General features: G+C 43.4%; 1 protein-coding gene across 2 annotated transcripts; it reads right to left on the bottom strand.

Moving 5' to 3' along the window:
- Positions 1–156: 156 nt before the first annotated feature.
- Positions 157–8,827, bottom strand: arpc2 (actin related protein 2/3 complex, subunit 2). 2 transcript variants are annotated; one of them, XM_072448883.1, is made up of 10 exons: positions 8,624–8,827; positions 6,312–6,346; positions 5,850–5,962; positions 5,477–5,522; positions 5,197–5,383; positions 5,009–5,102; positions 2,933–3,059; positions 2,764–2,864; positions 1,109–1,209; positions 157–763 (listed from the first exon to the last, which is right to left on the bottom strand). In XM_072448883.1, exons 1-10 carry the CDS (start codon positions 8,695–8,697, stop codon positions 742–744), a joined length of 900 nt encoding a protein of 299 aa, XP_072304984.1. In that variant the 5' UTR covers positions 8,698–8,827; the 3' UTR covers positions 157–741. The 2 variants fall into 2 exon arrangements, with proteins under 2 accessions (XP_072304984.1, XP_072304992.1); XM_072448891.1 differs by lacking the exon at positions 157–763 and having other exon boundaries at positions 1,105–1,209.
- Between the last annotated feature and the right edge of the window lie 8,035 nt (positions 8,828–16,862).

Below are 16,862 nucleotides of genomic sequence, written 5' to 3'. Positions count from 1 at the left end.
CGCCGCCCACGCGTCACCCACATGTCACAAGGTCTTTTACAAACAGAAGAAATACTGTTCAATACTTTCATCTTTTCATAATGAACAAAACAGACGAGCTTTTTGGAGTCATTTAATTTCATATGACGATGGTACAGACAAGAAGACAGCAGAGGGCGGGGTCTGAAACGTCCCATATGAGGGAGGGGTCTGAAACGTCCCATATGAGGGAGGGGTCTGAAACGTCCCATATGAGAGAGGGGTCTGAAACGTCCCATATGAGGGAGGGGTCTGAAACGTCCCATATGAGAGAGGGGTCTGAAACGTCCCATATGAGAGAGGGGTCTGAAACGTCCCATATGAGAGAGGGGTCTGAAACGTCCCATATGAGGGAGGGGTCTGAAACGTCCCATATGAGAGAGGGGTCTGAAACGTCCCATATGAGAGAGGGGTCTGAAACGTCCCATATGAGGGAGGGGTCGAGCGGAGTACCAAATGGAGTCAAAGATATCGTATCAAAAATGTCATATTTCATATATATAGTTATATAGGACTAATAATTCTCATTTACTATGCAAAGCAACGAATGCCCTGTTAATTACAACGAGCAATGGCTTTTCCAAAGGAAAAAGCCCACAATATTATTCAATACAAAACAAAGGGAGATGGTGTTGGTTGCGGTGCATTTGGAGCATCCGGTTCAATGGCGTTCAGTCCGAGTGGCGTGTTAGGGTTAGTCTGAAGGAAGGCGAGGGGCGGGGCTCAGCGGGAGAACGTCTTTCCACTGAAACAAACCAGGAACAAGTGTTAAATTACATTTACTCCACAAATCTCTGAAAGGCATCATAAGATCAATCAGTTTTGCATTGTGCACTCGCTAGTCATTTTTCCAAGGTAATGGCTAACCCTAACCCTAACCCTAACCCTCTGCAAATCTAATCAAACTTCTGAGCTAAGATTCCATTGAAGGAATCGTACAAAGGAGGGGCGGGCTTATCCACAGAAAGCTGTAGAAATTCCACCAAGACTTTATGTTAAAACAATATAAAGTCACACACCTCCAAAGTACTCCAATATTTGCTGTGCCTAAGCACAAACCCAGAAGAGTCTAGAGGACAAAGCTACTCACGAGATGGTCTTCATCTCCTTCTTCTCAGCGTCGGGTCGAGCTCGGTTCAGCACTTTGAGGAAGTCCGACGTCTTGGCCCTCATACGTGTGTGAATGTAGGCCTACAAGACAGTCACATACGTGTGTGAATGTAGGCCTACAAGACAGTTACTTTGAGTCACATACGTGTGTGAATGTAGGCCTACAAGACAGTCACTTTGAGTCACATACGTGTGTGAATGTAGGCCTACAAGACAGTCACTTTGAGTCACATACGTGTGTGAATGTAGGCCTACAAGACAGTCACTTTGAGTCACATACGTGTGTGAATGTAGGCCTACAAGACAGTCACTTTGAGTCACATACGTGTGTGAATGTAGGCCTACAAGACAGTCACTTTGAGTCACATACGTGTGTGAATGTAGGCCCAAAAGATAGTCACTTTGAGTCACATACATTGTGAGTGTAAAACTTCAAAGACATTTTTGTTGGTCGTGACAATGACAGACTCTGGCTCTGCACACTGATAACAGCTCCATTACGGTCGCAGTATTTGCACATTGTTTGCACGTTGACTCCACCCACTTGTGTCATAATAGACTCCTGTCTGTCGACATCATCCCTCAGTAAAAAAACGCTCTTGTAGTTTTGGTTCATCTCGTTTGAGAGCCAAGTTGTCTTGACAGTGAACACACGTCTTGTGTATCATCCTTTTCTTTGCACACTAGAGACTCATTTCATCCGTTTGCACTGAAGTCACTGGAGACCAGGCTTTTAGAGAGGACGGGGCATTTTGAAATGTGGACGGGCATTTTATTCATAAATCTTAGAAAAAAAGGGAATATTATCATTAAATCGGGAAGCGTTTGCCAGTAGTTCACCATTACAGTTTACTGTTCACAAGTGAAAATTTGCATGCTGCGCGCTGATTGGTCGACAAAATTTGTTTGGAAATTTCTGATTGGCTGCCGAGCCGTGGTCCGGAGAATGCCAAAGCTACTCGCAACGTAAGACGGCGCACAGCGTTAAAAGTAGCGCTTTGTTTTGTAAAAGCCTTGGAAAATACGCCGCGATGCACATTGGCTTTCCATAACCAAATGTTCAAAATGTTTTAAGTTCTTTTTATTAGTCCTGAGAATGCCGAAGCTACTCGTGTTTCGCCTGGTCGGCCCCGTACACCCGGACAACATTATTTGGACAGGGTGTTTTCAAATCTTATCTAAAAGCCTGAACATTTAGGCCCTTTAGGTTTGACTTCCAAACATCAGCAGCTACAGACAAACATCTTACCACAGTGTTGTTTACCAAGCGGTTTGATTTGGAGATGTTTTAGTAAGTGGTGTCCCATCTTTTCAACTCGACCTGTGCCGTGACCCAAAAAGGTCGTCAGACACGGAGTCTTTTTTGTTTATTGTAGCAGTTTAGTCGACTACGAGCTTTTTACTAAGCCATGTATTCAATTTAACATTTGTTTGTATCGTGTGCCTTTCGTTTAACGCGTATCGACTTATTTCCCAGCCCTATAAGCATGTTGTCAACACAAGTGAGTTATTAGACCCACTAGAGGGAAATGTGGCTAAAATATGTCTTCTTGCCAAATCAAGTAAGAGAAGAGAAGATAATCCTTTATGGTCCACACATGGGGACATTTCATTTGTAGGGTGTAACGCACTGACCTTGGAGCACTTGATGTGGTAGTGCAGATAGTCCCTGAAGGTGTGGATGAGGTTGATGGTGTTGTCTCTGGCGTTGGCATTGGTGTGACGTGGGAACAGCACTGGAAGTAAAAAGCATTACCAAAGGTCACAAAACAAATGTGGATGTGGCCGAGATGCCACTACAAACCAAAAGTGATGTATCCGATGTTGTCTCCGACTGCAGCGTCTGTGTCCTTCAGCTCCAGCGGAGGCTCCCTGTGGCTGAACAGCACCTGAGGCGCCGTGTGACTGGCACGCCGGCCTTCCTTAAACTCCTGCACCAGAAGAATGACTTCAGTAACACCAGTGACCTTTGATGATACACCCTAACTCCTGTAAGGTTAGGGTTCCATGTTCACTTGTGTCAGGACTCATCTGATGTGGAACTGGGATTCACTTTGAGGGGGACTTGGAAATTGGTTTGAGTATTTTCAACCCTAGTTTAGGTTGATCTGGTGACGTTCAGAGTTATTGGAGTTGTTCTCTCCTGCCTGGTGTCTGCCTCCAAATGTGTCCTCGTGTGTGAGAGGAGATGGAGAAGGCAGTTTGCAGACTTACTCTTTGTCTCCTGTGTTTTCTGTAAACACCAGGCAGTTAAACTTCTTTAGTCCTTGGTTAATTTTGTTATTTTTACACCTGCTTAATGTCCTGCCTGGTGCGAACATCCAGTCTTCACCATTACAACCCTAACCCGTCATGAAATGTGACAGCACAACACAGCTGGATGTGTAGTAGTTAGATCAGCCTTTAAGAAAAACAGCAGTGTAAAGGAGGGAGGGAAAATCTGCATTTTTGAGCAATGATGTCTTGAAAGAGAAGAAAGAACTCAAAGTACAAGTTTGAGATGGTAATTGACAACATAATCTAACAAAGTCGATTTTGCATAAAGTCTTCTGTAACTTTACTCCACTTGCTTTGGGGACGTTGTAGACGAGGGAGTTTTGCTGTAACATGAAGCATTCAGGGGGAAGGTGGTAATTGAAGGGTTAGGGGAGTCAACACTGTATAATAAACCATGTTGGAATGAACTGAAACATTTCTGAGAATATGCCAATTTAAATAATAACAGGTCTACAGCAGGGGGCCGGGCCGGGGGACCGGTACCGGTCCGCAACGCGTCTGCTACTGGTGACAGAATAATTATCAGTGACAGCATCTTCTCCCAATTGACTTTGGCCTCATGACACTGAAGCTCGTCTGTGGATATATCATGAAAAGCCTTATAGGAAATTGTCAATAAAATCCATTAAATATAATGCAAGTATATTATATCTCTGCACTTGTCCTGCGTGAGAACATCACTGATATGTGCATTATACATGATGGTTAGATTACACGCTGCTCAAAAGTAGAACCACAAGCCAGCGAACATGAGTGACAATCTAAAGTCTTTGGAGAGCATTTTTGCAAAGGGGAAAAGGCCAAGTGAGGAGCAGACGAGGAGCAGACGACCTCCAAGAAAAAGAAAGCTAAATTGAATAGACAATACCAGGAGTCCTACAAAATACGGGTTTGTCGCTACAGGTGACTCTCACGCTCCAAGTCCGCTCTGCATAATATGAGGAAAAGCTAACGAGGCAATGAACCCTTCATAACTGCGGTAGCGAGTGGATTGAGGGATATGACATGTTCCAAACATCAGTGGGGGTTTTGGAGGACACGTCTCCTGGGACAGCCGTCACCAGCTTTTGCTTTAGCAAGACGTTGAGCGCTACTTCCCGAGTGCAAAAGATCTGCACGTGAACCGCACCCCATTTGTGATTAAACCGGGCGAATCGAGCATGTCTGTGCAACAAGAGGATCGTGCTGTTGGAGATTGTAAATGACGGTCTTAAACGTGTATTTGATGCTACAACTCTGTCGACATTCTGGGTGAAAATCAAGCCAGAATATCGCCACAAGAGCACGAAAAACCTTAATACCATTTGTGACATCCTCTGTGTGAAACGGGCTTTTCTGCAGTGACGGCAACAAAGAGAAAATGAGGGAGCAGACTGGACTTAAGCACTGCGGGTGTCATTGTCTCCCATCAGTCCTAGAGGACCTCATGCACAGAAACACGAGCAGGGCTCCCACTGATTCAGCACTTTGGGGAGTTGTCATTTTTATGCACTTATTTTTGCCATATTTATCTGACCCTACATTATTCCGGTCCGTGGTGGAAAAAGGTTGGGGACCCCTGGTCTACAGTCCTGTGTGATGTGTCCATGTGGCCCACACGCACCTGCATAAAGACTTTGCCAATAATGACATCGTCATCATCTTTGAAGACTGTGCTGAAAACCACAGTGACTCTGTCCTTTTTCGCCTCCACATACCTAAAAAGAGAATTGTGTAGTTTTAGGATCAATGTAAATCACATAAGAGACGTTTCAGTGCAACATGACACTAAATGGAGTTAAAGCGACGTACATAGACTCGTCATCTCTGTAATGGACAACGGCCCTCTGCTCTCCTTCCTTGCCTTCCTCTTGGAACTTAAAGTATTTCTCAAATACAGATGCAAAGCAGTTCCTCTTCAGAATGCCTGCCTGGTGGATCACCTCATCTTTGTTGGCTGGTAATGCTTCCAGGTCGTACAGGAGCGACACATTGTAGCCTGACAAGCACCAGATAGTCTTATTACTCATCATTATCATACATTTTCATCACACACATAACATTTTTAAAAACAAAAACTTAGTATTCATACCTGCCTCAGGTGCAACCAAAAAAATCCCATAGACTCTCTTGAGCAGCTGTAACAAAAACAGTGAGCAATGATCTCGCCACAAATGTCAAACTGAACCTCATAGTGCCTACTTTTACTTTTACACAAATGTTTCTTTGTGCTGCATAAATATACTTAAGATTGTCACTAAACATGACTGCATCAAAGTAGGTTCATTCATTGGACTTAAAACAGAAGTATCTGGATGTAAGGCAGCACTTCCTGCTCTGATGTGACTCAAACTCACTTCCTGTTTCTAGCAGAAGCAGCTCTTTACTTCCTTACATGGCAAAGGAACTTGTGTCACTGATGCTCATGTTTCTTTGTGAGTAGATGGAACACTTTGGTGACGTACCTCGTCAGCTCCGTGCTCCTGAAGCTCCTTGTAAAACTTGAGGGAGATGCTGACCATCACTTTGGTCTTGTCCCCATTGGGATTGGAAATGTGGTACAGGACGCCATCGAAGTCTGCAGCAGAGAAGCACTTTACTCACAGCAAATACAAACATGTGACACACTCCTTTCATCATAAAATCCCAGAAAGAAATACAACTATAATAATAATTCATATGTATTACATGTTGTAGTCACAAATAGACACGTATTTCATATTAGTATTAATTTTTTTTTTTTTTTTAAATAAGAAATCATTAATATTCCATTCCATTAAATACAGTTGTAGACATTATATTCCAAAGCTGTATTTACTGCCAGGTCAGTGCAATCATAGCCTTTGTGCTAAAAGACAGTGTGTACTCTTTATTCCATTAGCAATAGTCATTAGTAGAGATGTATTGTACATGTAGTGGTGCTTTACCTGCAAAGGTCACTTCCACTGCCTCTGGCTTGGTTCTAAAGGAAGAAGATTTTATTTTAAACAAAACCATCTGCAGCACATCAATAAAGAATACTAATAAACCTTAAAAAAGGGGTGAAGTACGTTAGCTGCTTTTATTTGTCTGACTGTGCATATCATTTGTTCCACATTGGCATGTATTTAATGAAAAACAGCTCCAAATGTCCTACAGGAAGTGTGTTTAGCCAAGATGAACTGAGTGAGATAAAAACAGCAGCAGAAGAAAAGACTTGACTCGACAGGACTTCAGGAATGTGGACGAGACGAGGCCAAAGCTGCGGATCATCTGTGCCAGAGAGTGCACCACCCCTAATGTGAGGCGCACCACCCCTAATGTGAGGCGCACCACCCCTAATGTGAGGCGCACCACCCCTAATGTGAGGCGCACCACCCCTAATGTGAGGCGCACCACCCCTAATGTGACGTGCACCAACACTAATGCTCCGCTCACTCCCTGCTGCTCCGCTCACTCCCCCCTGCTCCGCTCACTCCCCCCTCACTCCCCCCTGCTCCGCTCACTCCCCGCTGCTCCGCTCACTCCCCGCTGCTCCGCTCACTCCCCGCTGCTCCGCTCACTCCCCCCTGCTCCGCTCACTCCCCCCTGCTCCGCTCACTCCCCGCTGCTCCGCTCACTCCCCGCTGCTCCGCTCACTCCCCGCTGCTCCGCTCACTCCCCGCTGCTCCGCTCACTCCCCGCTGCTCCGCTCACTCCCCGCTGCTCCGCTCACTCCCTGCTCCGCTCACTCCCTGCTCCGCTCACTCCCCCCTGCTCCGCTCACTCCCCCCTGCTCCGCTCACTCCCCGCTCACACCCCCCTGCTCCGCTCACTCCGCTGCTCCGCTCACTCCGCTGCTCCGCTCACTCCCCTGCTCCGCTGCTCCGCTCACTCCGCTGCTCCGCTCACTCCCCTGCTCCGCTCACTCCGCTGCTCCGCTCACTCCCCTGCTCCGCTCACTCCCCTGCTCCGCTCACTCCCCTGCTCCGCTCACTCCCCTGCTCCGCTCACTCCCCTGCTCCGCTCACTCCCCTGCTCCGCTCACTCCCCGCTGCTCCGCTCACTCCCCGCTGCTCCGCTCACTCCCCGCTGCTCCGCTCACTCCCCGCTGCTCCGCTCACTCCCCGCTGCTCCGCTCACTCCCCGCTGCTCCGCTCACTCCCCGCTGCTCCGCTCACTCCCCGCTGCTCCGCTCACTCCCTGCTCCGCTCACTCCCTGCTCCGCTCACTCCCCCCTGCTCCGCTCACTCCCCCCTGCTCCGCTCACTCCGCTCACTCCCCCCTGCTCCGCTCACTCCGCTCACTCCCCCCTGCTCCGCTCACTCCGCTCACTCCCCCCTGCTCCGCTCACTCCGCTCACTCCCCCCTGCTCCGCTCACTCCCCCCTGCTCCGCTCACTCCCCCCTGCTCCGCTCACTCCCCGCTCACACCCCGCTGCTCCGCTCACTCCGCTGCTCACTCCCCTGCTCCGCTCACTCCCCTGCTCCGCTCACTCCCCCCTGCTCCGCTCACTCCCCGCTGTTCCGCTCACTCCCCTACTCCGCTCACTCCCCTACTCCGCTCACTCCCCCCTGCTCCGCTCACTCCCCCCTGCTCCGCTCACTCCCCCCTGCTCCGCTCACTCCCCCCTGCTCCGCTCACTCCCCCCTGCTCCGCTCACTCCCCCCTGCTCCGCTCACTCCCCTGCTCCGCTCACTCCCCTGCTCCGCTCACTCCCCCCTGCTCCGCTCACTCCCCTACTCCGCTCACTCCCCCCTGCTCCGCTCACTCCCCTGCTCCGCTCACTCCCCTGCTCCGCTCACTCCTGTGCTCAAAGATGCAAACATAACAGATGAAGTGTTTGCAGTTGATGCATTTAAGCCCCGCATAAAGAGCTCACAGAGACTAAGTATTCACAGTGGTGTTTTATATATATCTTAAATCTCAGGCTCTTCTGACTGCAGCAGAATGACACCGACACTGCAGTAGAATGACACTGACACTGCACTGGAAGTGGATGGGTTCCATAGTTGGTAGTAACGTTATAAGTTAAAGCTAACAGTGCTCAGAATCTGACACACCCCGGCTCTGGGCAGGACACTGGGCATAACAAGCTCCAGAGCTCAATTATTACACAAACAACAACACAGCCTTAACAACGACAAGACACTGAGCGTGTGCACGTTTTATTCACGACACTCAGGCCCTTTGTCTGCCCCAGAGTTGTCAAAATGTGGAGGAAAGCGGCTTCCGTGAAGCTAGCTGCTGTTAGCATTGCTAATCAGGTGAGCGTCCTTACCCGTTGGACGCGCCGTCGAACTTCAGCGTCAGCGTCTCTTCTATGATGCGGTTATTGATTTCTAAAAGGATCATGATGGAGGAGAAGGGGATAATATTGGAGATTTGCTGGGTTTACACCGTTTGTGTCAAACTCTGCAATTTTTCCTCCCTTGACAGACGAACCCGCTTCCGTCCAGACCACTTCCGCCTGTCCACACTCACTTCCGCATTTTTTTACACTGAGACTGCGCACTAAATCACTATTTAGGTGTCGTGTCTTAATATATACATCAAAATATATATATATATATATATATATATATATATATATATATTTATATATATATATATATATATATATATATATATATATATATATATATATATACAGTGAATACTATACTATACTAACTATACTATGTCAATATCCATACTACATAATCCATAACCCATAATACTACATACTACACCCAGACTCAACACTGTTCAGAATATTACCTTTTTTTAAGATGATAAATTCTGGGTCATATTTTGCTCCCCAAAGGTAGATTAAGACTCCTATACCACTCAAATCATATTTGAATTAATTTGGAAAAGTAAAACACACAATATTCGTAAAGCACAGTTGGTAAAAGATGATCAAAATGGAGGGTTAAAAATCACGATTTTAAAGTGAAATAGTTTAAATAATCTAAATCCATTTGGTATCATAACCCTTATGAATTATGTGATGAAGTTGGAAGGTTAGATTTTTTTATTGATTTGTACGTGTCTTAAATATCTGATCAGCTTTAGCTCCAGTTTCACGTAAAGCCGTGTAATGGAATAACAGATACATCCCATTAACATGAATGTGGAGGCTATTTTTATTTTGTATTCATTATATTTGATGGATACTAATGCCTTTCTATTTATATAAGAACATTTTAGACAAATAAGAGATACAAGTAATTGTGAATTGTAAAGCTAACCCTACTCCTCCTCCCACGTATCCAAAATGCTTACCTTTTTAAACAATTGACCAAATTCATATTCAGGATAAAAAAAACACCAAATGAGTTAAAAAAAAGACCTTTAATCAGAAAATATTTTGCAACTTCAATACAATACAACCCAAGGCAAACCTTGAACACTACTTCAGAGAGGAATGGTGCAGGAGGATACTGATCACATATGTATATGTACTGAATATGTACATTATTGACAGTTTAATTTTGATCGCACTTATTTTATTCTTGCACCTTTTCTCATGTTTTCTGGGTCAATGTGTTCACTGCAGTGAGTCAGACCTGTTCCCATGAGGGACACCTCAGGGCTGCGCTTTGTCACCGGCTCTGTTCATAGTTTTTATGGGCAGAATTTCAAGGCGCAGTCAGGGTGGTGTCAGAGGGTGTGGTCAGGGGTCAGAGGGTGTGGTCAGCATTTGGAGGGTGCAGTCAGTGGTCGGAGGGTGTGGTCAGAGGTCGGAGGATGCAGTCAGGGGTCAGAGGGTGCGGTCAGGGGTCAGAGGGTGCAGTCAAGGGTCAGAGGGTGCGGTCAGGAGTCAGAGGGTGTGGTCAAGGGTCGGAGGGTGTGGTCAGCAGTTGGAGGGTGCAGTCAGGGGTCAGAGGGTGTGGTCAGAGGTCGGAGGATGCAGTCAGGGGTCGGAGGGTGCGGTCACGGGTCAGAGGGTGCAGTCAGGGGTCAGAGGGTGCGGTCAGGGGTCAGAGGGTGTGGTCAGCAGTTGGAGGGTGTGGTCAGAGGTCGGCGGATGCAGTCAGGGGTCGGAGGGTGCGGTCAGGGGTCAGAGGGTGCAGTCAGGGGTCAGAGGGTGCGGTCAGGGGTCAGAGGGTGCGGTCAGGGGTCAGAGGGTGCAGTCAAGGGTCAGAGGGTGCGGTCAGGAGTCAGAGGGTGTGGTCAAGGGTCGGAGGGTGTGGTCAGCAGTTGGAGGGTGCAGTCAGGGGTCAGAGGGTGTGGTCAGAGGTCGGAGGATGCAGTCAGGGGTCGGAGGGTGCGGTCACGGGTCAGAGGGTGCAGTCAGGGGTCAGAGGGTGCGGTCAGGGGTCAGAGGGTGTGGTCAGCAGTTGGAGGGTGTGGTCAGAGGTCGGCGGATGCAGTCAGGGGTCGGAGGGTGCGGTCAGGGGTCAGAGGGTGCAGTCAGGGGTCAGAGGGTGCGGTCAGCAGTTGGAGGGTGCAGTCAGGGGTCGGAGGGTGTGATCAGAGGTCGGAGGATGCAGTCAGGGGTCGGAGGGTGCGGTCAGGGGTCAGAGGGTGCGGTCAGGGGTCAGAAGGTGCACTCAGGGGTCAGAGGGTGTGGTCAGGGGTCGGAGGGTGTGGTCAGGGGTCGGAGGGTGTGGTCAGCAGTTGGAGGGTGTGGTCAGAGGTCGGAGGATGCAGTCAGTGGTCGGAGGATACAGTCAGGGGTCGGAGGGTGCAGTCAGGGGTCAGAGGGTGCAGTCAGGGGTCGGAGGGTGTGGTCAGGGGTCAGAGGGTGTGGTCAGGTATCGGAGAGTGTCCGGTTTGGGGACCACAGGATCTCATCTCTGCTGTTTGCAGACGATGTTGTCCTGAGGCTCCATCAAACCTGGACCTGCAGCTGCACTGGGATAAGAGTGAAGCGTCTGGGGATGAGAATCAGCTCCAAATCCGAGGTCATGGTTCTCAAGAGGAAAAAGGAGTCCTTGCCCTCTTCAGGTGGGTGGAGTCCTTGTCCCAAGTGGAGGAGTTCAAGTATCTCGGGTCTTGTTCACGAGTGATGAAGGTTTGAGCGTGAGATCGACAGTTGGATCGATGCATTCGCTGCATCGACTGTTGTGGTGAAGAAGGAGCTGAGTCCAAAGACAAAGCACTGGATTTACTGGTCACTCTACGTTCTGACCTCACCTATGGTCATGAGCTTTAATGACCCAAAGGACAAGATCGCAGATACAAGCGGTTGAAATTTGTTCCCTCCGCAGGGTGGCTGCTCCTTTAGAGATAGAGGGAGGGGCTTTATAACATGGGAGGGGCTCAGAGTAGAGCCACTGCTCCTCCAGCTGTGGTGGCTCGGGCATCTGTTCCGGAGCCTCCTGGACGCCTCCCTGGGAAAGAGACTCTGGGGAAGTCCCAGGACACGCTGGACGAACTATGTCTCTATGTAGAGTCAGGACTAAACATGGACCGGCCTCCTGCTGGTGCCAGAGTCAGGACTAAACATGGACATCTATTAGGTTACTGAACACGTGTGTTACCGTACGTCCTCCTGTGTCTTTTACTGGATTGATGTATTTATGGATCATGTATTTGTGGCACTGCAGGGATGGATGGCCCCAGACAAATTCCCCACTTGTGGGACGGTAAAGTTAATCTTGAATCTTGAAAATGTTGAAGTGTTCCGTGTGTACTTCACAGGAAACTCATTAGGGGCAAATCTGTTTTGGATCTTCACGGAACGACGACAACTATTTTTTACAAAAGGTTTCCACGGCAGTCAAGACAATGTGTGTTTATTGCTCCAGAACGAAATGACAACTAAAGCTTATCTGATTCTGGTTAATAATATCCCTCGGTCCAAACCAAGTCAGGTCCTCATAAATAAAACAAACATAGAGAAATATAAGCTGAGAAATGACATTTAAGTCAGCTGTAGACAGTTATCACATAAAGATTGTACTTTCAGTTGATGATTTTAAGTCTTGTTTAAAACCGCACTTTTATTCACTGGCATTTAACCTTTTGTGGTCTTTTATTATCTTATATAATATAAGATTTATATTGTTTATTTTATATTGATTTTTTTAACCTATTTTACTTACTTACTGTTTTGTTCTTTGAGACTTTACATTGGTTAAATGTGCTTTACAATTTAGAAACCAAAAGCAATTTTTTTTTGTTGCTATAGTGACTTTGATGTGTATCTTAGGTCGACTGTCAGAAAAGCAGAGTGCAAAATAAAGGTCTCGATTGATGGATTTGATGTGTAAATGCCGGTTTGCAGCATTGTTCCACCAGTTGCTTAAATGTTTTGGATTCACTTTTTCCCGGACAGAACAGTGTAATTCTACTGAAACGGTTTCATTCTTGGTTCAGCTGTTGAACATGTTACAACACAGTGGATGTTTTGTCTATTGTGGAGCTGAACTTTCTGTATCTCTGACACATCAGTACAAACATTGATAAGTTGTGTGCACTGGGCTTTTAAAATGGTGATAAGGTGGTTTTTTGAGACTGGGAGTCGAAGGTGGGCCGATACCTGTCTGTGAGTGTCTTCACATATACAAGAGCATGAGCCTGTAATTAGTCACATGTTTTTGAGCTGACGGGGCCATTAAAGACTGGTCCTCCACTCATGCCCATAAGTCAAATCAGAGACACAAAAGCAGGTTGGGAAAGCAGCTGATTGCAAAAGAGAACAAAGTGTTGCATATCAAGAAAGTGACATTAGGAGACTTCCGCAGCGTTGGAAAATACCTGACCAGATTTCCAGTTACTCAAGACGTTGCTGCAAGGCTCTGCATGGTCAATAATTAAATAATAATTATATTTTTTAACCTGATCAAATAGATTTCTCAGTGCTCAGTAAGGAAACAATTTCACAAAGAATCGGTAAAAATACAAAGTGGATACACAAATTCTTAACCTATAGAAATAGAAATATTTTTTTTTACTGTCAAACACAAATTGTCAAGTGATTGGTGCTATGACGACGCAGGGACATGGGGTAACACACGGTGGTGACAACAGGATACAGGATATTGGGTCAAGTTTTTTGAAAAACAGAAGCATCTTCAAAGTTCTTTAGCACCTGTGGCACTTCGACTGAAGGTAAGCTCTTGAATCCTAACATAAAACACCCAAAACACATAAAACATACAAAACACACAAAACACACAAAACACACAAAACACATAAAGCACATACAACACATAAAACACACAAAACACACAAAACACACAAAACACATAAAGCACATAAAGCACATAAAACACATGAAACACATAAAACACATAAAACACATAGAACACATAAAACACATAAAACACACAAAACACACAAAACACACAAAACACACAAAACACACAAAACACATAAAGCACATACAACACATAAAACACACAAAACACACAAAACACACAAAACACACAAAACACATAAAGCACATAAAACACATAAAACACATGAAACACATAAAACACATAAAACACATAGAACACATAAAACACATGAAACACATAAAACACATGAAACACATGAAACACATAAAACACATGAAACACATGAAACACATGAAACATATAAAACACATAAAACACATGAAACACATGAAACACATAAAACACATGAAACACATAAAACACATGAAACACATAACACACAAAACACATAAAGCACATAAAACACATGAAACACATGAAACACATAAAAAAACATAAAACACATAAAACACATGAAACACATAAAACACATAAAACACATAAAGCACATACAACACATAAAACACATTAAACGCATAAAACACATAAAACACATGAAACACATAAAACACATAAAACACATAAAACACACGAAACACATACAACACATAAAACACATAAAACACATAAAGCACATACAACACATAAAACACATGAAACACATAAAACACACAAAACACATAAAACACATGAAACACACAAAACACATACAACACATAAAGCACATACAACACACAAAACACATACAACACATAAAACACATAAAACACATGAAACACATAAAACACATGAAACACATAAAACACACAAAACACATAAAGCACACAAAACACCCAAAAACATAAAACACACAAAACACACACAACACATACAACACATACAACACATAAAGCACATACAACATATAAAACACATAAAACACATAAAGCACATAAAACACATAAAACACATAAAACACATAAAACACACAAAACACATAAAACACATAAAGCGCATAAAACACATACAACACATAAAACACATAAAGCACACAAAACACATAAAACACACAAAACACATAAAACACATACACCACATAAAACACATAAAGCACACAAAACACATAAAACACACAAAACATATAAAACACATAAAGCACATAAAACACATACAACACATAAAGCACACAAAACACACAAACATATAAAGCACACAAAACACACAAAACACATAAAGCACACAAAACACACAAAACACACAAAACACATAAAGCACACAAAACACACAAACACATAAAACACATAAAACACACAAAGCACACAAAACACATACAACACATAAAACACATAAAACACACACAACACATACAACACATACAACACATGAAACACATAAAACACATAAAACACATAGAACACATAAAACACATGAAACACATAAAACACATGAAACACATGAAACACATGAAACACATGAAACACATGAAACACATGAAACATATAAAACACATAAAACACATGAAACACATGAAACACATAAAACACATGAAACACATGAAACACATAAAACACATGAAACACATAACACACAAAACACATAAAGCACATAAAACACATGAAACACATGAAACACATAAAAAACATAAAACACATAAAACACATGAAACACATAAAACACATAAAACACATAAAGCACATACAACACATAAAACACATTAAACGCATAAAACAGATAAAACACATAAAACACATGAAACACATAAAACACATAAAACACATAAAACACACGAAACACATACAACACATAAAACACATAAAACACATAAAGCACATACAACACATAAAACACATAAAGCACATACAACACATAAAACACATGAAACACATAAAACACACAAAACACATAAAACACATGAAACACACAAAACACATACAACACATAAAGCACATACAACACACAAAACACATACAACACATAAAACACATAAAACACATGAAACACATAAAACACATGAAACACATGAAACACATAAAACACACAAAACACATAAAGCACACAAAACACCCAAAAACATAAAACACACAAAACACACAAAACACATACAACACATACAACACATACAACACATAAAGCACATACAACATATAAAACACATAAAACACATAAAGCACATAAAACACATAAAACACATAAAACACACAAAACACATAAAACACATAAAGCGCATAAAACACATACAACACATAAAACACATAAAGCACACAAAACACATAAAACACACAAAACACATAAAACACATACACCACATAAAACACATAAAGCACACAAAACACATAAAACACACAAAACATATAAAACACATAAAGCACATAAAACACATACAACACATAAAGCACACAAAACACACAAACATATAAAGCACACAAAACACACAAAACACATAAAGCACACAAAACACACAAAACACACAAAACACATAAAGCACACAAAACACACAAAACACATAAAACACATAAAACACACAAAGCACACAAAACACATACAACACATAAAACACACACAACACATACAACACATACAACACATAAAACACATAAAACACACACAACACATACAACACATAAAACACATACAACACATAAAACACATAAAACACACACAACACATACAACATATAAAACACATACAACACATAAAACACATACAACACATAAAGCACATACAACATATAAAACACATACAACACATAAAACACATAAAACACACACAACACATACAACACATACAACATATAAAACACATACAACACATACAACACATACAACACATAAAACACATAAAACACATAAAGCACATACAACATATAAAACACATACAACACATAAAACACATAAAACACATAAAACACATAAAACACATAAAGCACATACAACACATACAACACATAAAACACATACAACACATACAACACATACAACACATAAAGCACATACAACATATAAAACACATAAAACACATAAAGCACATACAACACATACAACACATAAAACACATACAACACATACAACACATACAACATATAAAACACATAAAGCACATACAACATATAAAACACATACAACACATAAAACACATAAAACACACACAACACATACAACACATACAACACATAAAACACACACAACACATACAACACATACAACATATAAAACACATACAACACATACAACACATAAAACACATAAAACACATAAAGCACATACAACATATAAAACACATAAAACACATACAACACATACAACACATAAAACACATAAAGCACATACAACACATACAACACATAAAACA

The sequence above is a fragment of the Eucyclogobius newberryi genome, unplaced genomic scaffold (assembly GCF_026437365.1).
Source record: "Eucyclogobius newberryi isolate DKJ021-1_F unplaced genomic scaffold, fEucNew1.0.hap1 SCAF_1, whole genome shotgun sequence".
NCBI lineage: Eukaryota > Metazoa > Chordata > Actinopteri > Gobiiformes > Gobiidae > Eucyclogobius > Eucyclogobius newberryi.
Note: the sequence above shows the minus strand (reverse complement) of the source record. Positions and strands in the feature narration are given on the sequence as shown.

Coding starts and splice junctions, on each gene's coding strand:
- arpc2 (XM_072448883.1), bottom strand. CDS start 8,697: ATGATCCTTTTAGAAATCAATAACCGCATCATAGAAGAGACGCTGACG. Junction 5,963..6,311: donor AGTGGAAGTGACCTTTGCAG/GTAAAGCACCAC, acceptor TCTCTGCTGCAG/ACTTCGATGGCGTCCTGTAC. Junction 764..1,108: donor AAGGAGATGAAGACCATCTC/GTGAGTAGCTTT, acceptor GGTTTGTTTCAG/TGGAAAGACGTTCTCCCGCT.